Source organism: Nilaparvata lugens, chromosome 7 (genome assembly GCF_014356525.2).
Source record: "Nilaparvata lugens isolate BPH chromosome 7, ASM1435652v1, whole genome shotgun sequence".
Classification (NCBI taxonomy): domain Eukaryota; kingdom Metazoa; phylum Arthropoda; class Insecta; order Hemiptera; family Delphacidae; genus Nilaparvata; species Nilaparvata lugens.
Window position 1 is genome coordinate 45,454,041 of NC_052510.1, and position 26,392 is coordinate 45,480,432.

General features: G+C 34.8%; 1 protein-coding gene across 1 annotated transcript in view; it reads right to left on the minus strand.

Annotated features, from left to right (window-relative positions):
• The window catches only part of LOC111048180 (protein purity of essence), a 79,620-nt gene that overhangs the window by 30,526 nt on the left and 22,702 nt on the right, over nt 1-26,392 (minus strand). Inside the window, exons 12-28 of the mRNA XM_039431953.1 lie at nt 25,304-25,478; nt 23,990-24,146; nt 22,746-22,965; nt 20,916-21,065; nt 19,207-19,461; nt 17,157-17,395; nt 16,522-16,666; nt 15,140-15,337; nt 14,331-14,505; nt 12,297-12,531; nt 10,256-10,475; nt 8,878-9,075; nt 6,261-6,533; nt 5,085-5,296; nt 4,073-4,208; nt 2,813-2,986; nt 1,728-1,934 (exon numbers count right to left, since the gene is read on the minus strand). Of these exons, the coding sequence (XP_039287887.1) occupies nt 1,728-1,934; nt 2,813-2,986; nt 4,073-4,208; nt 5,085-5,296; nt 6,261-6,533; nt 8,878-9,075; nt 10,256-10,475; nt 12,297-12,531; nt 14,331-14,505; nt 15,140-15,337; nt 16,522-16,666; nt 17,157-17,395; nt 19,207-19,461; nt 20,916-21,065; nt 22,746-22,965; nt 23,990-24,146; nt 25,304-25,478 (3,369 nt within the window). The remainder of the gene's footprint in view (nt 1-1,727; nt 1,935-2,812; nt 2,987-4,072; nt 4,209-5,084; nt 5,297-6,260; nt 6,534-8,877; nt 9,076-10,255; nt 10,476-12,296; nt 12,532-14,330; nt 14,506-15,139; nt 15,338-16,521; nt 16,667-17,156; nt 17,396-19,206; nt 19,462-20,915; nt 21,066-22,745; nt 22,966-23,989; nt 24,147-25,303; nt 25,479-26,392) is intronic.

A 26,392-nucleotide genomic window follows, 5' to 3' on the forward strand; every position in this document is an offset into this window, starting at 1 on the left:
CAGGAGTAGATTTTGTTGGGTCGATTATAGATGCGGTGGATAGGGGTGATAAGGTAATGGGTACTTTTCTGGATTTGACACGTGCATTTGACAGTGTCGATCATGATGCTTTATTAGAGTCACTCAAGGGCATGGGAGTGCTGTGGAAAGAGCTGTCCTGGTTCTCATCCTACTTGAAGGGAAGACAACAATATGTGGAATTGGAGAGGATTGATGTAACCTCTTCAATTAACTATAAAATGAAGTATCGCTCTGAGCTCAATAGTCTCCATTACGGCGTCCCGCAAGGTTCAATTTTAGGCCCTTTACTGTTTCTATGTTACATTAAGGGGTTGCCTGAGGTGATCCGAGGACAGGCATCTGTTTGTCTTTATGCGGACGATGCCAACATTATTTTTACGGGTAAGACAGTACAGGATGTGGAGAAATCATCAGCCCAGGGTCTAACAGCAATCAATAAATTTCTGAACAGCCGAAATCTCCTCCTAAATCCCAATAAGTCAGTTGTAGTCCCTTTCTCAACTAGGCAGTGCAGAAGTGTTTCAAGTCCAAACATTATATTAGATGATAACATTTTAGAGCATTCATCTAGCACAAAATTCCTAGGTTGGTTATTGATGAACATTTGTCTTGGAACAAGCATGTCAATCATGTGCTGAAGAAAATATCACCAGGCCTGTTTGCTCTTAGGCGTATGACCAATGTGTGTGGGCTGAATGCTCTGAAAGCAATTTACTACGCATTGGTTCATTCCAATATAGCTTACGGCCTGTGTATCTATGGCTGCACATCGAAAAAAACTTGGACAAAATATTAGTTCAGCAGAAAAGAGAGCTGAGAATTATCATGAACATAAAAAGGAGGGACTCGGTGAAACAAATATTTTTTCAGCTAGGCATATTGACAGTCTATGGGCAATATGTTTTTGATGTAATAATGTACTTTAAAAAATTCACTGATTTAGAAAAGAGAAGTAGTATTTCACATAGATATAATACTAGATCCGAAAGAATAGTACAGAGACATAATTTAGAATTTTTCAAAATGAAGACGGCTTTCATGGGAGAGAAATATTTTAACATGCTGCCCCGAAATTTAAAATCCATAGAGGAGTTGACAATCTTTAGAGCCAAGCTGAAGAAATATCTGATAGGATTGTCCTTATATTCATTTGAAGAATTTTTACATATTTGATTGTGATGAATTTGTTATTGACTGTTTTGTTATTTTATTATGTATGACGTTATTCAATGTATCTGTACATTTGTTGAATAAAATATGATTGATTGATTGATTGATTGAATCTCTACATTGATGAATCCGTGTGTTCCCAATCGACCGAATCCCAAACGACCGAAAGTGATAGGATTCCCATCCAGTCGAAAAATTAATTTTCTCATTTGACCGAACGCTTTCGATCATTTGCGACAAACTAGAGAAATTTTCGGTCGTTTGGGAATTCTATCACTTTCGGTCAGATGGGAAACCTATTACTTTTCGGTCAGTTAGGACTATCAACACTTTCGGCTCAATGCGACAAACAACGTTTTCTGTCGATTGGGAGAATTCTTAAAAGTTTTCAGTCATTTGGGATTCGGCTGAATGAGAAAGTTCCAGTTTCAATATTTTATTAATTCTGTCGAATGGGGAAAAAGTAGTTTTCGGTCAATTGGCATGCCACCGATGGATTTTTCATGAATGGATCTTTTTAAGAGCAAATGACTGACCTCGCGTTTGCGCGCAGGCACTTGGCAGAGACTCTCGAGCATGTTGCAGGCGACTTGTCGCGCGAGTCGTGAGCTCGGATTGAAGAGCACCTGTTTGAGCCAGGCCGAGTCGACTAGACGCAGTGGCACCAGGGTGTTCTGAAGTGTGCTGCGTTCGCGCCACCGCTGCCCGTACTTCTCCATCAGGTATTTCGCGCGCACTTCCTCCTGAAAACCAACCAACAAAATGCGAATTATTGCATGGATACATTAATAATTTGAATTCAATAATTATTGTTTATTATAAAATCCAGTGCACAGAAATACATACATAACAAATGTTTTCAGACTATAAAATCACTTACATAGAGATAAGAATCAGATTATAACTAAAGTAAGGTCCACGTAATAATGACGGTGGAGAAAGACAGGGAACAGTATTGCCGATTCCCTACCTTGCCACTGCCTTCTATAGAATATAGCTGATACCCGTATATCTGGAGAAAATCTGGACTGTTCTTTCTTGTTTAAAATAACCATTTGTATTTTATTCGTCAAGAAAATACATTTTTAATTATTAAATTATAAATTTACATGATTGAAATGCAATATTTTGTTCAATTACATTTCTACATTATTAGAAAACAATCCAGCAACGTTGCGGAGCTGGAAAAGGATAGCGCTATCTGCTTTGTTGAATGATAGTCAATGTTAAATCGAATTACTCCAATGTTAATCAAATACTGCCATTATAATGCAGACCTCACTATATTGTTTAGCTGAGAAAAACATTCAATTCTACGTTCATGGGTTCATCTGGATTCTGATAATACAAGATGAACCACGAAAGGATTAATAAACGAAGACCATATATTCCACACGAAATTTGAAACAAAAAATGACCAGTAAATTTTTCTTATATCGACCTTGGTTATCAAGATATATTGATTTTGGAAAGCTTCAATAACTAGAAAACTAACAGTCAAAATCTAATTCTGAGGATAAGGTTGAAAAGTGAAAGAAATTTCTAATAAGATTAATTAACTTCTTTTATTTGACGATTTTGATTTTAGTGAGATTTTATATAATGATCAATATAAGTTTACCTTGGTAGGCTTGTTCTCGGGCTGAGCCTTAGCCGGCTCGTCAGCTGGCTTGGCGGGCATTCTGTGGCGCCAGGCGGCATAAGAGTGCGCCAAGTCACCCGCCAACCACTTACGCACGTCCACGCTCACGCCTTCTGTCGGCCGAATCGTCGCCAGCGCGTCCAAAGTTTTATCCTAAAAAAATATTCTAATGAAGAGTTTGCAAATCGTCACGTCAACCTTTACTATTTGGTGGTAAGATTCAGAAAATCAATTTTGATCAAGAGTTTGCATATTTTATTATTTGGTGGTAGATCCAGCAAATCAATAATGCAATGGACAGTTTGCAAACCGTCACTTTAAATGAAACTCAGGATTGGATTATTGGCCTAGTAATAAAAAATGTGGCAGAACAGCCAAAACTGGAATTCATAGAAAAAATTTAATGAATAATGAATTTATAGCCAAATACAGGAAATATTTTTACAAATAAAATAATCATTAAATTACAATAGCTTTTGGCGTGACTGGAAAAAGAAGCCTTGAGCTCCAGCCACGAGTTCTAAAAATAAGAAATACGTTTTTTAATCCAATAACAGCAGTACAAATGATACAATTCTGTTGATGGATGATAATCTATGCAAAGTTTGATTTTAGATTCTTAATTATCAGTCTTCATATACAATTTAAACGAAAAATTTCAAGTGGAAAAGATTGAGCATGAAAATCTCTGCAATTAATGTCCAGTAACATTTCCACCTAAAATTGAAAATAAGCTTGAAATCCGAGAAAATGTGATTATAAAATTGCAAACTGTTGGTTCTATTAATCATTCACTACGAAGAGATAGCAGACCTCGTGTGTTTCCAGCGTTATTGACCTATCACCAGCTGTCTCATATCTTTGAGTAGTAGACTTGTGATGCGCGAGTACACTAGCGTCAGGTGATCAATTTTCATAACGGCAAGGAAAGTTGTATGAGTGCAGCACACAAGATTTTTAAAATGAGTGTGATACTCTGCTCTGCTCCCCATACTTATATTATATTATAATGGAAAAGTGAATGAGCATAAACGTAGTAAATCGTTCAATGAATCAATGTTGTAATACATTCACAAATGGTCTAGCAAGACAGGATTTAGAAACTACACAACTGGTATAAGCAGCAAACGAGAAACCAACGCATGTAGCTTCCTACAAATATCTAGTCTAGATTTATGGATCTGAATATTGTATGACTACATTCAACAACAATCTATAAAATATTGCGAAGTATGTCACCTTATTCTTCTTAGATCCTGGCTGATCAGGCTTGATCAAGCTTTGCAAAATTTTCAGGCAGGGTAAAGTGATGGAATCCATAACTACTGGCGATTTGAAGTCCTTGGATGCGATAAGGAATAAATTCATGACGCATCTGAAACATAAAAACAAAAAGTTGAGAAATTTGAGTGATTATGAAAGTTTTCAGTTGATGGGGGGACAGAGAAATCTCTTCTAATGCGTATACTCTTAATAAAATTAGGAAACAAGTATTTTGGTACACTGAAAATTCAAAAAATCAAAATCATTCATTTGCCAATCATAAAGATAATGAATAAAACAAATACTTCATACTTATACAGAATAAAAATAAAATTTAAACTTAAAATTTCAATTGGCGTTGCCAATTGGAGTATCAAAAGATGTCATTTAATTTAACATAAACATAAATGATGATTGAACATTTTATTTAAATAGTAGTAATAATAAATAAATAAATAAATAATAATTGTTGTAATAATATCTGAAAAATGTAACTTGGTGAAAATAATATCAAAGAAGAAAGTAGATTCTAACTGTAGATGAGGCGAAAAACATTGTTACTTCTGATCCATTTCTCTACATTTTTAATGGCTGATTTATTATATTAAATCCATCTGAAATTAGTTGGTCTGGCAAAATATTTATCAATTTATTACTCATGTATATGAACTGCCTGCGGCATACTGTTAAATTTGTTCTAAGAATGCGGTAATGAACGGAAATTATACGACGGAATGTTAGTTTCAACGAGATTTTTATGCTTATGAACGGCTATAATTAAATTTTTCAAGTATTAGTGAAAAGAAGTGAATTAGAAGTAAATTAAAAAACAACAATTTCATTTTGTAGGTTATTGGATTTTGCTCTCTTCGACTTTGAAACACCTGAGAGGTCAAAATACGTTCTTCAGACTATCAATTCTAGTAATAATTAACTTGTATTCCAACTACTGTTCTAAAAAGAACAAACTTGTAGCATGTGTACTAACTTCAACTTCTGCTCCCAACAGGAGTCCTCCTTCTGAACGAGCGCGGCAAGCAGAGCCATCTCGGGCCGCACGGCGAATGAGAGGTCGCAACTGGCCACGTGACCGCGCAGTGTCAGCGAAATGCGCTCCATCAGCAGCGCGCAAAGGGACTCGGTCGCCTTTGAGTTGTCACGTGTTAACAGGCACAGAAGTTGTCTCACTTCATCTTGTACCTGCGAACCACAAACATATGTTGAGATCATTCTACAATAAAATAATGTGTTTCACTTCATCTTGTACCTGCACAGCACAAACATGTTCAGGCCATTCCTGAGTCACATAACTGTAGAACATTTTAAATATATTCTTACAAAAATATCAATATATTATTATTCACACCATTCCAATAACATTTGCATAACGACCCGTATACAGATACTCGGGTTCAACGGAGAAATGTCAGCTGTTCGTTTAACCCCGTATGAAACACATTATGATAAATGCAACCATATCTACAAATAGCGTTTAGCGTTAAACGTAGGTGGTGCATACTAAGGCCCTTAGTGTAGGTATAGATGTCTAATAGTAGAAAGATATCTCAGCAGGCATTTTCTTATCACTTCTTTCTCAAATTCATTTGAGAATTTCTACTATTACAATAATAAATTACATTGAAAATATACTAAATAATTACCAATTGAACAATTGAATAGTAACAGTAACTTGAAATTCATCCTTCATCTAATTAATATAACAACTTGAACTTCAACTTCACTTAATAGAGAATTACATAGTTGAGTAAGTAGTGATCGGTTCGTAAGTTGGTGAGAATTGAGTTAGTAGAGAATTATATATTGAAGTAAGTAGAGGTCAGCATCTAAACATCTCAATGTTTAGGTTAAAAACATTTCAGACATCTTCTGAATACAATATAGTTATATTAACAACTTGTTTGAAAGTACAATAGTATGAATTTTCATCACAAATTTGTTCAGAGTTGTAATTTTTCTTCAATTTATGGATATTATTCAAACGAAGAGTGATTTTATTCTTTTGATTGTTCCCTAATGTGCAATATTTGTACTTGAGAGAAGGCATTTATGTACAAAACTCTACTTCTATGGTCTGAATGTAGGTTATGTTAAATCATATTTTCCAGAATTGTTTTTTTGCATAAATTGAATGAATGAGTCTGACCTGCACAGTTCCCCTTCGCAGATTGTTCTCGACCAGTTCCTGCACGATTCCCTGGCCGCAGAGCGAGACACGCGACGTGACCGAGTGCGCGAGTGCGCGCAACAGTGTGAGACAGTGCTCGGTGGCGGACGACGCGCACCCGTAGCAGTGGCCCCCTGCCACTGGGGGCGTGCTCCTGGCCCCACCGACGGCTCCCCCTGTCCAAGTGCCCCCGCCCGCCTCCACCTGCAGCCGGTCATAGGCGACCAGTTCGCGGCGACAGGCCAGCACTTTCTACAATCACAAACAAACACATACATTCAGCATGATTCATGATTCCACTACATGTAGGTACATCAATTACGTATTCAAAATATCATGTTATTTATATCTATTATATTAATGAAAAGGCTATCAGAAGCTCATGGAAAAAACTAGTGACCCCCTGGGTTGGAGAACTCGCTCAAGAACTGTTGTATGGTAAAAATTATGGAAACTTTCAATGATGATAAAAATTTTGGAAACAGCTAAATATTTATTTTACAGAATAATTTGACAGTAAGTTTCATTGGGGATCCTATTTGAAATGAAAAATTACTCTATCACTTCAACATTTTTGTCCCTCATATGAATCCAAATTAATTTTTTTAAATGAGAAGTTGGTCATGCGATACCATGATTTCGATAAAGAGTTCCAAGAGAAAATGAATGGCGAAAACCGCACATTGATATCTGTACCCGTATCAGTTTGTTGATGTAAAAGGTTGTAAATTATCAACCACCTGAAATCATGTGTCAGCGCATGAAGGACTGTCTGTGTGATAGCTTCCAAATAGCTTCAGCTGATGATATGAATGAATGGAAAAACTGTTGTAATTGCATACAATGAATTTTTCAGCTGACTTAGGCCAGTTTTACACTCATTCGGTTCGTTTCGTTTTCGGTTTGTTTTCGGCAAATTCCGATAAGTGAGAAACAGTAATTCGGTTTGAATTTGGTACCGAATAGAAACCGCATAGAACCGAACGCCCATTTGACTCTAATAAATTCCATTAGGTTTCAATTCGTTGCTAGCGAGAGGCTACTTTCATACACTTTCGGTTCGGTTCGTTTCGTTTTCGGCAAATTCCGATAAGTGTGAACGATGATTCGGTTTGAATTCGGTACCGAATAGCAACCGTATAGCACCGAACGCCCCCTCGACACGAATAGGTTTCATCATATTCGAATTCGTTGCTAGGGAAACAGGAAAAAACAAAGTCTTTTACACACGCTTGCCTTTTTTGTTTTTATTTTGACCTGATATTGTGATTATCTGTTTCAAAATTTTCCAAGTCAAAATCAAATGGTCAATTCATTTCTGTTAGTTCACAGGAACATTTTTTTCTCAATGAATAGTTTTCTAAAAAAATATGGAAGAATATGAACTCAGGAAGAATTTTTATTTTTCCACAAATATAACATGATTTCATTAATGGAGAGAAGAAATGAAGTTTATATACCATGTGTCAAAACAAGGAACAAATTTTCAATTTAAAAAAATAATCTCTCTGAACATCCAAAATTAACATAATCAAAAAGAAACTATTCAAATAATTCACAATTTTTAATTAAATTTAAAATTTTGTTGTTCAAGAAATAACATCTTACAATTTAACACCAGCTGTTATATTTAAATATACCAACATGAACTGTGAAAATGCAAACACAGCTGTGTTTGAGAAGAAAATACCTAATTAAAACCGTACGAATTAGAACCTGACATGTATGAAAGCCTCATTCGTTTTCGGTAACGAACCGAACCGAACCGAACCGAATGAAACCGAATGCGTGTGAAGCTAGCCTAAAGGCTTCAGATAATATAATGATAGGTTGTGTTCTGCTAAAATAACTCCAAAAAGCATTTTGTGTATCTTTTCGGATGCAACACGTTGCTTTTGAGAAAATACAAAAGAGCATCTGTTGCTTATGGAAAGATACATTTTAAAAAATATTCGATGTTTTTGAATGGGTAGTATTGTAGTCTAGTGGCCCTCCGATGATAGGCAAAGCTACAGGATCCGGACTGTACACAATCTTCATCATAATTATAGAAACTGAAAACCGCTGTGCTGTCCTAAGGTCTGCAGTAGGCGTTACAAACCTTTATGATACGACTGAGTTCCTCGAAGGAGGAGGGTTACTATAGTGAGGTCCATGTTATAATGACAGTGTTTGATTAGCAATGGTATTGCTATCCTTGTCCATCATTCGACAAAGCGGATTGCGCTATCTCTCTCTCTCTCTCTCTCTCGCTTTGCGCTGTTGCCAGATCGGCTTTTAACAATGTAGAATGAATAATTAATAAATAAAATATTTCATCTTAATTATGAAAATTCGTTATAAAATTGCTGAAAAATATAATTTCTAGCTTAATAAAATATAATTGATTATTTTAAACGAGAATGGACATTAATATTACATGAATAAATCTGCATCAGCTACAGTAAAGAAGGCATTGACAAAACAGTGAGGATCGGCAACGTTCTTCTCCTATCTTTCTCCACTGCCATATAACGTGTTAGGTACACCTTGTTATTGTACCTCACTATAACCTGTATGATACAACTGAGTTCCTCGAAGGAGGGGGTTTACTAACCTGTATGATACGACTGAGTTCCTCGAAGGAGCTGCGGCAATCGGCACAGTAGCGTTGGGCGAGCAGCTGAATGGCCTTGTTGACCTGAGTGACGGCTGCACCGGTTGCACCCGAGTTGTTGCCACTTGAGCCACCTCCTCCAGCCACCTCGTCGCTCGTCCTGTCCACACGGTGTTCACTGATCTTCACCAGAAGCACCTGTTAACAAGCAAAACAAATGCTAAAATAATGGGTCGGTTTAATAAAAGCATACAGAAAATATAGCGTAAGAAGATGGTATAGGGCGTTTATGATCCTGTTAACCCGGTGCTAGCTGATCTTCACCAAAAGCACCTGTACAACACATGCAACACAAATACTGAATCAAATAATGTTCGGAATGAGCGAGGTTCTTCACCAAAAGCACTTGTTTACTTTACATTCAACACAAATATTGAAATAATGTTTGGAATGAGGGTTGTGTTGTGGAACACCCATGGTATCCTGAATAAGAATACTGATCACTGAATACGAGATACTAGGCACTGCTGATCTTCACCAGAAGCAACTGTTCACATGAAAAACAAATACTGAATGTTACTGTTGAATATTGTTTGTGTCTCTTTGTACCATGATGACTGTGACTTTGTATGGGGCGTGGCCCCGATTGCAAATAACAATATTTATTATTATTATTATTATTACTGAATGAAATAATGTTCAGAATGAGATTCAACTCTTCAAGATTTGGCTGAATGGCTCAAGTGCTCTATGGCTCTTGAAGAGCTGAAACTAGTCGTGCTGCCAACAACGCCATTGAGCCAACTCTTGAGTTGAAACTAGTTGTGTTGTGATAAAAAATGAAGGGGTACTTGATATAGCATATAGGCCCGGCTGCACAAAAGCCGGTTAAATTTCAACAGTGATCAATTAATTTAAGACTTCTCTGATTAGTTCTTGTGAAATTAATCACGGTTAAAATTTAACCGGCTTTTGTGCAACCAGCACATTTTTTTCAATACTTTCATTACCCTTGAAAACAAGAATGATTCATTTTTAGGAGATTACGTCTCAAGTACTCCAGTTGTGGAGTATAAGACAGGTAGGTCAATAATTTTACATGATCAACACTAAGTTTACATAAATAAACACTGGGGCCCGGTTGCACAAAGGCGGTTTAAATTGTAATCATAGTTAGTTTCACGAGAACAAATCAGAAGAGGTTTTTTTCGAAAATAAGGCTTTTCTGATTGGTTCTCTTAAAATTAATCGCGATTAACCGGCTTTTGTGCAAACGACACTGAGTAAATAGAATCTAGTTTGAAAATAACTCTTGTACACAATAAAATTCAATACTTTGTCAATTAAATATTTGTTCAACTGTTGAATTGAACCGCACCTCTAGCAGCGGTTTGAAGCCGATGAGCTGTTTGTAGACCCGATCGGCCTTCTCGAGGTGCGCGTTGATGGCGGCAATTGTCTTCTTGCGGTCGTCGTCGTTCTCAATCGGGTCAACTGCGCAGCATGTGCGCGCAGTAAGTGTGTAGTCGAACTTGGCGTACTTGCAGAAGCCGCACGAGTGACACAGGAACGGGTCCTTCTCGTCGTAGTTTATAGCTCTGGGGCAAAACAGAAATGGTAATCGATACAGGAACACAGTTCAAAGAGGTACAGTATAATAAAATGTATAAGTAATGTAATGTAATATAATGCACATTATAGTAGTGTAATGTAGAGACACAGAAATGGGTCATTCTCATCGTAGTTTAAAGCTCTTGGAAAATGAGAAATGGAAATTAATTCAGGAACACAGTTACATCTAACAGAATATTGTAAAGTTTGAAGAGGTTACAGAAACAGTGTTTCTTATAAATTAATATTGAGTTAACAGAGGTAAAGTGCGATCTGGAAATAACGTGTGGTCAGGTGGCGGTTTAATCTCAAAATGGATCACATTATAACGAACGAGACTTTTGATTTGATTCAGATTAAACTGAGATTCCGTTCAGACAGGCACTGTGCGAACAGTCCTTATTGTATTAATTTGTATGGAGCTGAATCTAGCGATCTAGTGCCAGTGATAATCTCAGAGAATGCAGTATTTTCATTATTAGTTACTTTCATCTTAGGTTCAGCTTCCTAGACAAATTTACTGACACCAATAAAGTTAACTCTCTTCAACAGTACTGAGCTTCGAAATTTTTCAAAATCAATGAAAGGATTCTTAACCTTATGACTTGTTGCTTTCCTTGCCCTATTACCATAGGTAAGGAAAGTATTGCTTTCCAAAAAAATTCAAGGTACCCTAATTTCATGTTTTCTATACGTTTCAAGGTCCCCTGAGTCCAAAAACATGATTTTTGGGTGTTGGTGTGTGTGTGTCTGTGAACACGATAACTCCATTCCTAGTTAACCGATTGACTTGAAATTTTAAACTTAAGGTCCTTATACCATGAGGATACGACAATAAGAAATTCAATTCAAAATGGCGGATAATGGCTAAAAAATCATATTTTTCACGGTTTTCTCGAAAACGGCTCTAACGATTTTCTTCAAATTTATACCCTAGATAGCTTTTTATAAGCCCTATCAACTGACATGAGTCTCATTTCTGGAAAAATTGCAGGAGCTCCGTAATATTCCTGAGAAGAATGAATTTTGTTAAATTTCTATCACGATTTTCTCAAAAATGACTTGACCGATTTTTTTCTAATTCATACCCTGTAAAGTTATTTATCAGCTCTATTAACTGGCATGAGTCTCCTCCCTGGGAAACTAACAGGGGGTCCACCCCATCCCTGAGAAATTTACTTTGTAAACTCCTTCTCGTGCGTGAGGTAGGTAGGTAGAGCAGTTTATTCAAAAGGACACATGTCGATATTTTATTTGTAGAACAGCTGTTTTGACAACTTTTAAAAAATCCTCAAATTTCATAATTCAAACAAAGGAAAATTTACTCTGAAAACAATAACAATAGTATAATCATAGTTTTAATTATTTAGCCGCCAATCGGCATATTGTTATTCCCCGAAATTATCCTCTTTTAAGAATGAGGCTTATAGATCAATGAGCAAGGAAAGTTGTGTGAGTGTACCACACCAGATTTTTTTTTTGTTTCTTGGCAACAAAATTTTATTCATTTAATTGAAAATACATCACAAAACAATTGTTCATGTTGTATACAATTTGATGTTGGCTTTTCAAAATTGAAATGGAACCGTTCAAATTAATGTTAATTGAGATCTATTGAGAACTATACGAGAAAGAGTATTTCTCTGGACTCTACAAATCCAAGAATCAATTACATCCCAGTGTGCTAGAATTTGTTGGCACACCTGCCAAGGCCTGGGCTAGTCACCTCATAACATCATTATTTCTATAATAATAAAACAAGTAGCCCTATGAAAATACTCTATTCGAAAATAAAAGTTTTTATCTACCTGCACTTGTGACACTGGAATACGTTTTCGCCGCAGTTGTTGCAGACGCCGGGGTTGGCTGGCACAGAGGCGCTGCAACGCGGACACTGCAGGCTCTCGGTGGAGGCCTGCAAGTTCTCGTAGAAGTCGGCGTACTCGATCATCAGGTTGCAGGCGACGATCGGCAGCGGAAAGTCCATCTTCACCTCGCCCTGACATTGCACCAGGTTCACGCGTTTTGCCTTGTGCCACATCGCTGCAACACACACATCGACATTTCAATAAACATAAATATCCATGTGCATGTTTGTAGATATGGAGGGATTATACATTAACAAATTTTCTAGATAAAAACATTAACATTTTTTAATAAGTGTAAATTTTGAAATAAGAATTTTAAATAACTAGTAGTTCTGTGAACAGTAGACCTCACGCAGTGTTCTCATCCACAAGTACCTGATGCCACTTGTTTCAAATGTTAACAAACTCAGTTCACGTTTGAATTTGTATTCCATATGATATAATTCATCCAGTTCCGTGATAATCTTTCAATCTGATGAAAATTAATTTTTACAATAAAACATGTTATAATTTCTCCAGCATTATTTAGTTCATTTGTTTATTTTTAATCACCTATTAAATTAGGTTTTTGGAAGGTGAGAATATTGATACTAATGGGCACGCATAATAATACCATGACTGCAAAACAAAATATTGAAACCATAGACCTTAGAGCTGCGATTAGACCAAAGTTATTAACAAAATGTTAATAACTCAATACTTATAGATTATATTAGATTGAACATAACTTATCAAACACATGATTAAAATGTGTGTGTCAACTTCCGTTCAATCTAATAGAATCTATAAGGATTAAGTTATTAACATAATGTTAATAACTTTGGTGTAAACCCAGCTTAAATATGCATACCTCTTTAAGGTCTTTGATTGAAACTATAGACCTTATACAAATACAGTAATAGATTGGCTTCTCCAAACATATGTGTAATCTCTTGTCAGCTTATTTATGATGAATAATTCTATAGTCTGATTTTTACTCTAATATTGGCGTATGAAAGAGGAAAAGGAACATACCTTTAAAAAGGAACATACCTGTCAAATTTCATTAAAATCTATTACCGCGTTTCGCCGTAAATGCGCAACATATAAACATTTAAACATTAAGAGAAATGCCAAACCGTCGACTTGAATCTTAGACCTCACTTCGCTCGGTCAATTAGAGAGTAAATAGAGAAATATAGAAGCTGACACAATTTCATAATCTATCGGGAGTTATTCGAATACATACTAAAAAAATGTAATGCCAAATTATAAGAAACATTTAGGAACCATTCACAATCAAATTATTGCCATCTATATCTATACTATATCTGAAGCAAGGAATGTCTTATACATGTACGGGATACGAAATACATGTTTGACGCATCATCAAGACTGAACACCTGAACTGTTCAACTTTTGCATTCTTAATTTACCGAGGATGGTTTTAGATCGGGTTATTTCCATTTTATTAATCTATTGAATATAATTTCAATAATTGAAACAAATTTATTCAATTTGTTATACAAAGTTCACTTTAGATAAATGTTCAATCAAATAGTTTTTCTTTTGCAAATTGTTACAGTTGTTAATACTTTTCAAATCACATGAAACTATAAAACTGAATTCAATCTATTTGTGCTTTGAACAGACCCTTGCCACAGAATACATACAGAATGGAAAGTATCAATCCAAATAATGCATTTTACATGACGCAAAGACTTGAGTGCACCAAGGTCACGTGACTGCGCCATCTTGTTAGAAATTGAAATTACCGCTATCCGGGTCTTTTGATTGGCTCGCGGCATTGAACGAGATCAATATTGACAGAGATCAGTAAAGTGATCCGAACCTCCCATCTATACTATTACAATGCTGAACTTTCTTTCAAGATAGCAGATTTTTGCGACAGGATACTAGCCGACTTTCCATTGTGTATCATAGTCTGTGCCCTTGCACGGGTAACACCTGCTCGTGAGATTGGGATGACTGTACCTGGTTTGTTCTTGAGTTCGATGACAGCCTGCACAGTTCTGTTGTTGTAGTAGATGTTGATGGTGCGCACCATTTTGGCCCGCTTCAGGTCACCGATGCGCAGTGTGATGCGACTGATCATGTGACTGCCCACCAGCTTCACTATCTGAGTGGTCGTTGTGAACTTCGAATCGATCTACAATGCAATTGATGAAACCATATTAAAATACAATCTTCCTCCAATGAGTTTACTATGAGATTGATTGTAAATTAACACATTATAGATTTAATTATAGAAGTTTGTGTTTCTTCCATGATTCCAAATTTTCTTTAATAACTCAATATTATATCGTTACAAGTGGTGATTGAGTGGAATATTTCTAATTAATTTGTTAATTTGAGCCCTCTAAATTGAAAATTTATAGTTTCCTTGTTTATTTTGGACTAAAATCGTATGGAAATTGTACACGTGAAATTATAACCATATTTTGGACTGTGCCATCACCTATAAATTTTGAAGAAAAATAGCACAAGGGCTATTAACACCTTATTATTTTATCAACCAATGTTATATATAGCATCAGTTTTATTTGTATTGTAAATAATAGATACATAAATTTGCCCATTAGATTTAATAAGTGTCCTGGAATCCGGGAATAATATCATAAAATAATCGATGAATTGCATAGAATCTGCATTTAATTCGGTATGATAGTCACTCAAAGTATTTACTATTCACTGTAGAAACACAATACAATTATCAGTACCCTTTTTATTTTATCAAAACACAACTAGTTTGTTCAAGAGCCATTTACAAGTGTAAGATTTACCTTGATACTAGACAGTTTGACACTGGAGTAGGGTACTTCAGGGTTGTTGCAGACCAAGCAAGGCTCACTCTCCAGGTAGAAGCCATCCAGCTCGACGAATTGAGCAAGGTTTGCATAGAGGTTGGCATTCGGGTGATGCGCCAGCAGCTGGTTTTGGGTGTGCAGAACTCCCACTGCCTGTTCTATGTATTCTGCCATCTGCAAAATTTTAAATTCATTATTGCATTAATTCAAATTCAATCATGAGGAATGTTACATCACTACTTACTTCTACACAATAAACTACAGTCAATCCCCGATATATCACAACGAACCAAGGATAACGTTTTAATAATGGTGTTTCATGTACTAGTAACTAGTACGTTCAAATTTATTGAAATGCTTCGAAAAATTACTTTTATATTCGAAAAGGTTGAAATTCATTTATAATAAATACATTATGATGAAGAATATTCGTGTTACGTTCTACTTTATTGAAATGCTTCGAAAAATTACTTTTATATTCGAATAGGTTGAAATTCATTCATAATTGACTGAGCTAAGTGAGGTCCAAGATTCAAGTCGACGGTTTGGCATTTCTCTTAATGTTTAAATGTTTATATGTTGCGCATTTACGGCGAAACGCGGTAATAGATTTTCATGAAATTTGACAGGTATGTTCCTTTTTTAATTGCGCGTCGACGTATATACAAGGTTTTTGGAAATTTTGCATTTCAAGGATAATATAAAAGGAAAAAGGTGCCTCCTTCATACGCCAATATAAGAGTAAAAATCAGACTATGGATTTATTCATCATAAATCAGCTGACAAGTGACTACACAGATGTGTGGAGAAGCCAGTCTATTGCTGTATTTCCATAAGGTCTATAGTTTCAATCAGGTACTACTTGTGGATGAGAATACTGCGTGAGGTCTACTGTTCACAGAACTACTAGTAAATACGTTATGATGAAGAATATTTGTGCTACGTTCAAATTTATTGAAATGCTTCGAAAAATCACTTTTATATACGAGTAGGTTGAAATTCATCCATAATAAAAACGTTATGATGAAGAATATTCGTTTTATCATGGTTCAAATCTACACTATACAAGCAATATATAGATAACATTTATTAGAACTATTCAAACACGGAGAACATTCTGAACAAAAATCTACAAGATTCTTGAATCTTGAGCCACTCTTTGTTATTGAATGTATTACATGGATCAATCTGAATAAATGAATCGCCAATAAAATTGTTTGCAGAAGGTCATTTTGAAGGAGAACTGTTAGAATCTCGGATTTGATGTATCAAATTCTTGAATTCCTAGATTTACTCATATTTAATTTTGGTTTCATATTTAAATTCTCTATTATAGAAAAAGTTTAATAAAATCTTACCTTTGACGATGCATCAGTGTACTTGATAGAGAAATATCCGAGCAGGTCTACAAACTGAGCAGCCTTTCGCCCGTAGGTTGGTAGTCGTGACCAGAGGCTCCACAGCATATCCAACAGAGCTCCTTGTTGAGTTGTGTCTGAGTTCCTGAAATTTGTAAAAACACATGCAATCAGTACTTGGAGCAATAGAATTAAGAAAAATATATTCATGAGAAAGTTTAACTTTATGTTCTCTATGATAATAATCAATCGACACTTTTAAAAAGCTGTCCAAAAATTGGAGAGAAAAAATATCTGCAGAAAGATAAATTGGAATATATTTTATTGAACGAAAATGTTGACAGTAAATATTGATGTTATTTCCCCATCTTTCTTTCAGTAACCTGAGTCTCTCATTCTTAGATTCACAAATACAACTATTCATTTCATTAGTTAATTGGCACTACTTGAGAATGGCATGAATGCTGAAACCAGTTACTAGTTGTATTTATGTAAAAAAATGTTTAATAGGGTACTAGCTACTTCTATAATGATTAATCAATATTCATTTATTCAATGATTTAGCAACAGAAATATTTCAAGGCAGAAGGCTGCACTACAGAGCATCCCATGATACAAATGATCAAGTAACTTACTTGTATATAGCCAGGACGAGCCCATGCGCCTGCCAGCGAATGTTAGTAGCATTTGTGTCGAGCAGAAAGGTTCGCACGAAACGAGTGAGCAGTTCGCAGTTGACAGTTTCGTTCAGCTGGCGAACAAGCGCCTTGCAGTTCGCCTCTTCCAGTTCTTTCTCTCCTTTGCTGTCTTTGCTCTCTTTGCTCGCTGTGTTACCACTTGAGCTGCTGCTCTTACTATCAGATTTCTTCACTTCCTAATAGACACAAAAGTTTATAAATTTTAGAGATATCTAGATATTATATAAATCTATTATACAAATCTGTTGGTCCTTCCCCAATCATTTTAATGATTTGTTATTTGTATCTAAATAAATATTGTGTATTAAAAGAAGGAAACATTGAACTGATAAGTAGTAGAAAATAAAAAAAAACAAGAGCAGAAGCATGTGATAAATGTTTATCTCATTAAGCAGCAAAAAAAACACGTTTTGATTGCAATTCCACTGTATTTATCCATTTGTTTAAATATGTTTACTCATCTACAAATTAATTTAAAACTTATGCATCTTTCAATATCTTCATGCGATTGTTATAATCTTGAAATGTTCAAAAGCATCTTCAATGTCTTCAACTTATGCCAACGCTACAGCTCTTATATCTTGTGGGTATCTCTTTTCTGGGCAACACCAGTACAAGTTTTCGGTTCAAGATTCTGTTACTTTCAGGAAGTGGATACAGTAACAATATTTAATTTTTAAATCATCAAAAATTCTGAACAACTACAACATATTGCCATTTAAAAACAACAAAAACCTAACCCCAAACCTGACCTTCAACTAAATTCTCGCTAAACCATGCTCACCAATCCCTAACTAGTGTGCAACGGTTTAACTGACTGTGTATCACCCTGCAACGAAAACTTGATGACGTGAAGCTTGACGAACTCAATGGCTCAACTCTCAATTTGTTTCAGTAGCTCAAAATAGGTACTTGATAGACTGAAAACTTGAAGAAACCGGAAACTATTTTTGAACGGAACCATCCCTTCGACAGGTTCTGCCTCTTGGATTCATTCCTCCGCGGTCATCACACTCTCAGCTCAACTTCCTATTTGCTTCAGTATCTCAAAATAGATACTTGATTAACCGAAAAATTGACGAAAAGAAAAACCCACCCTATAGTTAGGTGCACGTGGAGTTCCAAAATGGAGTCAAATATAGGCTTGTATAGAGATTTGGCAATCTTGTTCTCCCATCTTTCTTCACTGCCATTATAAAGTGGACCTCACTATAGAAAACCTTAGAGCTCTCCATATCTATAACTACATCTATGTGATGTTGCCATTCAAACACCTCGCTCAATTACTTTAATCGTGAGAATAGTGGAGTCATCTCTCAGGCCACTAATTTGGACTTTTGAATTGGTAGAGCTGAAAGATTGATGACCACGGATAAACTCGAGGTGCACTACACTAGAGGACAGCTGTGTTGGAGAATTTATATAAGGAATGTGATTGAAGTGTTTATTACTACGGTATGCTAAGGAGAGAAAGTATATGTGATTTATCTATTTATTTAATCATTCAGAATTACACAACTTTCATAAGAGTACCATAGGCTTACACCCATAACGGTTCCAATTCTAATTTACACAACAGTCCAAAGGTAGCTAGGTTACTAGGCCTATGTGTCATTTCACATTTTTTCAATTACAAACTTCAATTTACAATTTAAAACATTCAAAAATCATTTTAAAATTGAAAAAATACTTCTAAAATGAAACAAATCAATTATAAATAATTAGAAAATACCAAACTTTGAAAAAACTATAAAATGTTTATAAATTTTAATCTAATCAATAGAGGGTTATCGAATTTGTCAAGTTCGAGTTTTTATTCCATAAATCATTTTATCTGAAGTAAGCATAACCCTAAAAACCTGTTGGTGGCAGCGCTACTGGAGAACACTGTAATGCTCGCCACACACTCTAAAGTGACAACAATAATATTATATTTTGTTATTATTCAATGGATTGAGAATGAATGCTTGAATGAGACTGCACTAACCTGAGCGGGACATATGGCCGACTGCAGCAGCTGCAGTATTGTCTGGGCAGCAACAACTTCCTCTAGCTGACAACTGACCGACATGAGGAAGGCAAGCACCGTTTGGTCGTGCTCCAGACAGAATGTCTGCCAGTTGGCGGTGCGACCGCCGCCTGTCGAGGTCACCTCCAGGCACGCCTTCAGGTGCTCCATCAGCTCGACCAGTGCGTCGTACGACAAGTTGGCCGCACCTCCGTTGCAGCATTCTCGCACCGCCTGCACAAAAGCATTGACATTCAACAAACACATTCAACATTGAAGTTGAATACTTTGTTCACTGTAAAGCTGCATTTACACCAAACTTGTCATCTAAACAACAAAATCCTGTTCACACACAGGATCCTACAAAGGACATTCAACATTCCAAGTTGAAAACTTTGTTCATTCTGTAGAGCTGCACTAGTCTACAAAATCTTGTTCAGAAATAGTTTTCTACAAAAAGTTGCTCCTCTAAAATCATAGCAACAAATTTACTATTTTTTTTAGAAAACAAGTGCCAAATGTAGAGCAACAAGAGGACGTTTTTTTGTAAAAAAGTTGCTGTTACCAAAAGTAGAGCAGAAAGGTGGAAAAATTGTTGCAGAAAAATTGGTGTAGTTGGGCAGTTGAATGAGGCAGTAGAGTTGAGAATGTTTTCAACATTTTGTTGACAATTTTTTTTTTTATTTCAACGCGTTTACACCAGTAGTGTAGTTGGGCAATTAGGCAGTAGTGTTGAGAGTTTTCAATATTTTGTTGGCAACTTTCTCAGTGTTTCCCACACGAAACGAAAATTTTGTTGAAAACAAGTTTATTTATTCATATACAAATACAATAAGGGTAAAAACAACAAGCATTCGCCCAAAACTGTTCTAAACCTTAATTTGGAATAATTATACAGTTTAAAGGTTATGTAAATGATAACTTAATTCACACATATTTTGAGTTGACGAAACAATGTGCTGTGCTTTCCAAATAAATTGGCAACAAATTGTTGAAAACTCAGTTGACAACTATGTTGTAAACGCGGCTTTAAGCTGCACCAAAGTTGTTGTTGTTCACAAGAAGTATCCTACAAAAAAGTTGTCAATTTTGCAAGTTGCTGTTCTGAAATGTAGAGCAACAAAAGTAGTCAATTTTTTTCGCCTAGAGAGAGCAGTCTCTGTAATCTCTGTGAACATTCTGTTGGCAACTTTCTCAGTGTTTTCCACACTGAGTACGAAACAAAAATTTTGCTGAAAACAAGAATTTCCAAAAGTTGACGAAACAAAGTTGCTGTGCTTTCAAAGATATTGGTAACAAATTGCCGCATTTGGTTGAAAACTGGTGTAAACGTGGCTTTAGTAGTTGTCAGTATGTTAAACATAGCTAAATACTAATAGATTTTAGTGCATTGCACATGCACACATCCCAAATAGGTTGGTAAAACATTTCAATTACCTCAGTACAACTACATGGATAAATTGTTCATATCTGATAACATTTAGAAATAGAAGCTGAAAAAAATTGGTAGAAATAAGATACTGATTGTGATTGTAACTATTGCCACAAGATTTTCAATTATTATAAAAACTTGGGTAACCACAAAATGTATTCATTCCACAATCACAATATAAATTGAACATCATAATAACATTTGATCAAAGAATCATCTGATTCCTGGAAGACTGTAGATCAGAGGAGCGTCTCACCTTCATATGAGATGTCAGTGAGTGCAGATCTCTCAATTGCCTGTATTTGTCCTTGTCTCCACAGATGAACAAAAGTAGTTTCCTCACTTGTCTGCGTACGAACGGAGTTTGTTGAGTCATCATGTATTCGCATAAAATGTAGAACCACGTCTGAAATAGAGTAATTGTAAAATATATATATTAAAAATACTCAATCAAAAATGAATTGCTTTTATTGAAAGTTGTCCTTCAAATTAGAATGTTTATTGGGCATTTAAAAAATGTATAATAATGATACTTTTGGAATAATTCCAATTCTGGTCCTTATCCAAATTCACAAAATCAGTTCTAGGTTGTCATAAATTCAAGCTAAACACAAATCATCACCGAAACACCAATTTTCACTCTCAACCCTACCATTAGAACAAATTTATGAGATGATATGAAATTTCTCAAAAGAATCTGACAGTTGAACAGTTCTCTAGAGCGTTGAGCCTAATTGAAATGATACCCATAAATTATTCTAGTCCTAATACTGACTAGAAACTTCAATTTGAAAAGAATAACGTCTGTTAAATCCCTCGTTTGGGTGTTTCATTTCAAGAAAATTGAATTTCAATAGAGCATTTTTTTCGTGAAAAAGCGTTGGACGAAAAGAATGAAAAACTGTTATACTAGCTCCACTTCCTTAATCATTAGGTTTTAAAGCAGCTCTATAAAGTACCTGTAACGCATCAATGTTGTCAAAGAAGATAGCAATATCAATGTTGCAAGAAACATTGAAAGAATAAGACGTTGATGATGTCATTACCACTCACTATATTTGCATCAATACCACTATATTTTCCATACAAACAGATTAGTAAAAACATTATCAACAGTTTTATAGTGTATATTCACAACATGATTGTTAGTGCCATTTGACATATCATCATTAATGTGAATCATTATTATTATTATTATTATTATTATTAATGTTTCGTCGCATTATACCGCATTTAATGAGCCTAGCTCCAACGGTATACGATATGTCAAACGGTTTTCCCTTCATGAGGGGAAAAATATTTTCGTTCTACAAAGTGTATATGGAATTAATAATTAATGTTTTGATATTTGGAGACGTAAATATAAGTCGAATACTCTAATATTACAGTTGTTTTGTGTGTGATGCGGTATTTCTCCATAATGAATAGCAGAGATAGAAGTTGTCTACCAATTTTATTAGTCGAATACTCAAATGAATAATGAATTTATTGCCAAATACAAGAAATATTTTCAAAATTAAATTAAAATAATCATTAAATTAGAATAGTTTTTGGCGTGACTGGAAAATTTTTTAATCTAATAACAGCAGTAGAAATGATACAATTCTGTTGATGGATGATAATCTATGGATGTTGAATTTTATCAATAATCAAGTACTTGATAAACAAAATATAGATGCTCGGAAAAATAATATAAAAATCGTCAAGTTTTAATCATCTTTACACAATAATTGTTAAATATTAATTATTAATATTGCCAAAATTTGTGATTCAGCCAACTCAATATTCAATTTTAAAATAATAGTTTTAATTTACCCACGATTCTATTAATCTCAATTTGGTTTTGTTATTTTATCCTTAATAAAGTCTTCCTGAATTTTATGTATTAGTTTATTACTCTGATATACAAATTGGTGTTTACTAGATAAATATTACAGTTGTTGTGTGTGATGTAGTGGTATTTCTCCACAATGAAAAACAAAGATTTCAATAGTGCTTGTCAACCACCTTCATCTACTAATAGAAGTGGTTGACAATTTCTATTTGTTTTTATTTACTCAGATATTGTTGACAAGTGATTCATTACCTGTTCAAAAGTGATGGGAATGGTAGCATGCTTCTGCACTTGGTAGGGCAGCCTGAGCGCCATCTCAGTGAGGAACTGCGGGTACACTTCGAATACATCGTTGGTGTGGCCTTTCACATACTGGCGCAGGAAGAACGGAGACATGTCTGGTGGCAGCGACGATGACTGAGGCTTCAATAGAGATCCACCAATGGCGTTGGCGTTCTCTTCAAGGCTGCAACTGAAAATTTAATGTAGAGTGTTTCAAACAATAGGAAGCCAGAATGACTTCGACACTCCTCACACACAGATTCGTTTCTAGGTGAGGAGTACTATTCTATAAATTTATTGTTTCAAGTACAATTGAAATTTTTGTAACTTGTAACTAATTGATAATAAATCAATAAATATTTTTCATTCATTAATATTAATTAATATAACAGTGAATCAGCGATTAAATAAATGATCATTCAAATATAAAATTCTGGAATCACTTCACTTATATGGGCTACTTTATTCAAATTAATAAAAACTTGTAGTACCCTTTATTAAAAACTTTAAAATATTTCAAGATGATATTTTCAAGTTAATGAAAATGACCAATGGTCGAAACTAGTCCTTAAAATATTTTAAAGTTTATAATAAAGAATACTACAAGTTTTTATATTGTTTTTATTAATAAAATTATGGATATCTTCATTTCCATCAGTCAAAATTAACAATTAAATATGATCATTCAAATATGTAATTCTGGATAGCATTCCCAAATTGTTCACATTCGTCACTATTTAAACACTAGCACTGCAGTCAATGAAAACCCAGTTTGTCCTGACATCCACAATAATTGTTAATCTTCAATCTACCATTTAAATGCAAGTGAAAACAATTCGAATTGATTTGAGATCATTTCAACAGACAGATACTATTTTAAATGGTTTTTCAGTTGCAATTTTAAAATATTTGACAAAGTTGTAATTTCTATGATTGGGGGGTCAAGTTTTAACTTATTTTATACAGTCTATAGTTTTCAATTTTAAAATCACAATGCACTAATTCAATTAGAAAACCCTATGAACAAGCATTATAATTCTGCAGTGAAAGAAATAAATGAGATAATGAATACTTATCACCAATGTACCTAGAATATAGTATTAATACAATGTATTATAGGTACCTTGCTTATCACTAACAATATTGGAGAAGGGCTGTCAACAGCTTCTATCAAGTGGTGCCAAAGTAAATAAATTTCATAAACAAACACTTACTTCTTCCAATATTCAAGCAGTTCTTTGAGCAGAATGAGACAGTAGTCGATCATCTTAGCTTGCATGAGCAAAGTGGCTGTCATTTGTGAAACAAAGCTCACATTATCCATTGGCGTCTGTCCTTTCGAACTGCTCTTGGCACGTGACATCAAAACACCTTTAAAATTCAAACAAAATTGGGTACAATTGAATTTAAGTCACCACAAAGACTCTCCAATTAATCAACAAAATCGAATTGGTAGGTTTGTCTAGATACACACAGATTTTGGCAAACAGCTCAGAACTGAAACTGTAGTGAGATTAATTTGATACTTTAAGCATTCCTTATAAATTAGTTCAATCAATTACTCCTAAGGGCCGGTTGCACTAAAGTCTGTTGGATTATAATCATGATTAATTGCTACGAGAACCAATCAGAGAAGGATTTTTAGATAAGGCTTCTCTGATTGGTTCTCGTGGCATTTAATCATGATTCAAATTTATCAGGCTTCTGTGCAACCGGGAATAACAGTTTTGATTGAATCTAACCACAGCCTACTTGATTATGAATAAAAAAGGTTTCATCAAATCTTGCAAAAAAGCCTACAAGCAATTCAAAATCAATCCTATATTTGAATTTAATGACCATTGAGAGATGATGTTACTTAATATTATCACCGTCAAAATTTAAAAATCTTAGTTTTCGTTGTTTTTAAGTGAAAATGGACTAAATTTTAGTAAAGTGAAATCATAACCCTATTTTGGACTTTTAAAATGTTATCTAAATTTGGGAGAGAAATAGTACAAGGAGTATCCTTAGTTTTTCTCTCCCAATCAGTGCTTCTTTGTAAAACATATAAATTAATAAAAAAAATATCAGTATTGCATAAACTGAAGTTTGTGTGAGGTTTCTGGAAAAGTTTGTTTTCAATTTTCGGATCGAAATTTTCAAATTATTCCATATTTACATTTTTAAGTGCTTAGTAAGAATTTTTTGCTCAAGAGTAATCAATTTGGTTTTCAATCTCTCAAAATTCAAAATTAGAGGGTATTGGAGAACATTTTATTATGTTTTGTCAGGTGAAGAAAACATAACCTACTTTCTGGACTAGAATATGAATCAATATCCCGGAGAGGAACAGTTTTGGGCTTTGCCTGTTGGTCATCCCCAACTATTTAAAAAATAATTGTGTATCATTGATTCAATAAAAAATGAATTGACCAGTTTGAAACGAATTCGGATTATTATTTTTGCGGTTTCCTGTTGAATCTACTCGCATTGTAATGAAAGAATTAATACCACCGTAAACAGCAAATTTGTGTAAGATTACTTACTTAGAAGTCTCATGATAACGAGATGCACTTCACGCTGCGGATTTCGCTGGCAAATGTTGGCCGTATCTGGCTGCTGCATGTTCAACTCCTTGATAACAGCTGCTAGCAACCTCTCAAGGCACACTCTGTCTCGCTCCTCTTCACCATCCAGATCCGAGCTCAGCATTAGAACTGCCTGAAAGCATCAAACATATTTTATTATACATCTGTTTGAAGGTCTGTTCTATGTCTATTTTATAGTATGTTCGATGAGTTTGATAAATTAAATATGGATGAAACATATCAGTTATCACGACTTGTCTCCCTAAAGCGGAGTTATTTCGCATTGTCTCATCTATCTCCATACTCGAGAGCTAGGATTGAGCTATATCACCATTTTGTATACTGTAATTGTGCTGAGGGTGATGCCCAGTAGGCTGAGCTCTAGGCTTTTGCCTGGCTAATGAGGCGGATGCTGATGAAACATGGCATTATTTATAATGAGATTACAATCCATTACCAATAGTAATTAGTTACTATTACTAGTATTAAATAAAAAGACTAAGAAATTGTCAAAAACCACAGATTTTATTGATTGTTAGAAAGACCTGTTTCGGTTGTTACACCATTGTCAATCTCTGATAAACAGCAAATAGTAATCCAATATAGTTACTATTACCTAAAATATTAAATTTTTACTATTTTACAAATCAATGCTTTTTTCCTTCCTTTAACCAAGTCTCCGCGAAGGCTTCTCTAGATTTTAATGAAATTCGGTGGACAAGAAACTGATTGGAGGATGATTACCCAAGATTAAAGACCCCTAATGTGCTATGGAAGCATATAAAGAACAGGTATTCAGAGCATAATTTCATCTATTTGCAACTTTTAGAGCCAATTTGGATACATAATAAAATCAAATTTTTCATATATTTTTTAATTAGTTTATTAACTAATAAGTTATAGTATTATGCACATGAAATCTTTAACCATTAAAAAACCATGAGATTTTCAACATTTTTGTCCAAGAAATAAATGAAACTTATTCACTCTATATACTGTTTTCAAGTATTGTAAAGTCACAAAGTTCATATCAAGAAACTTGTGACG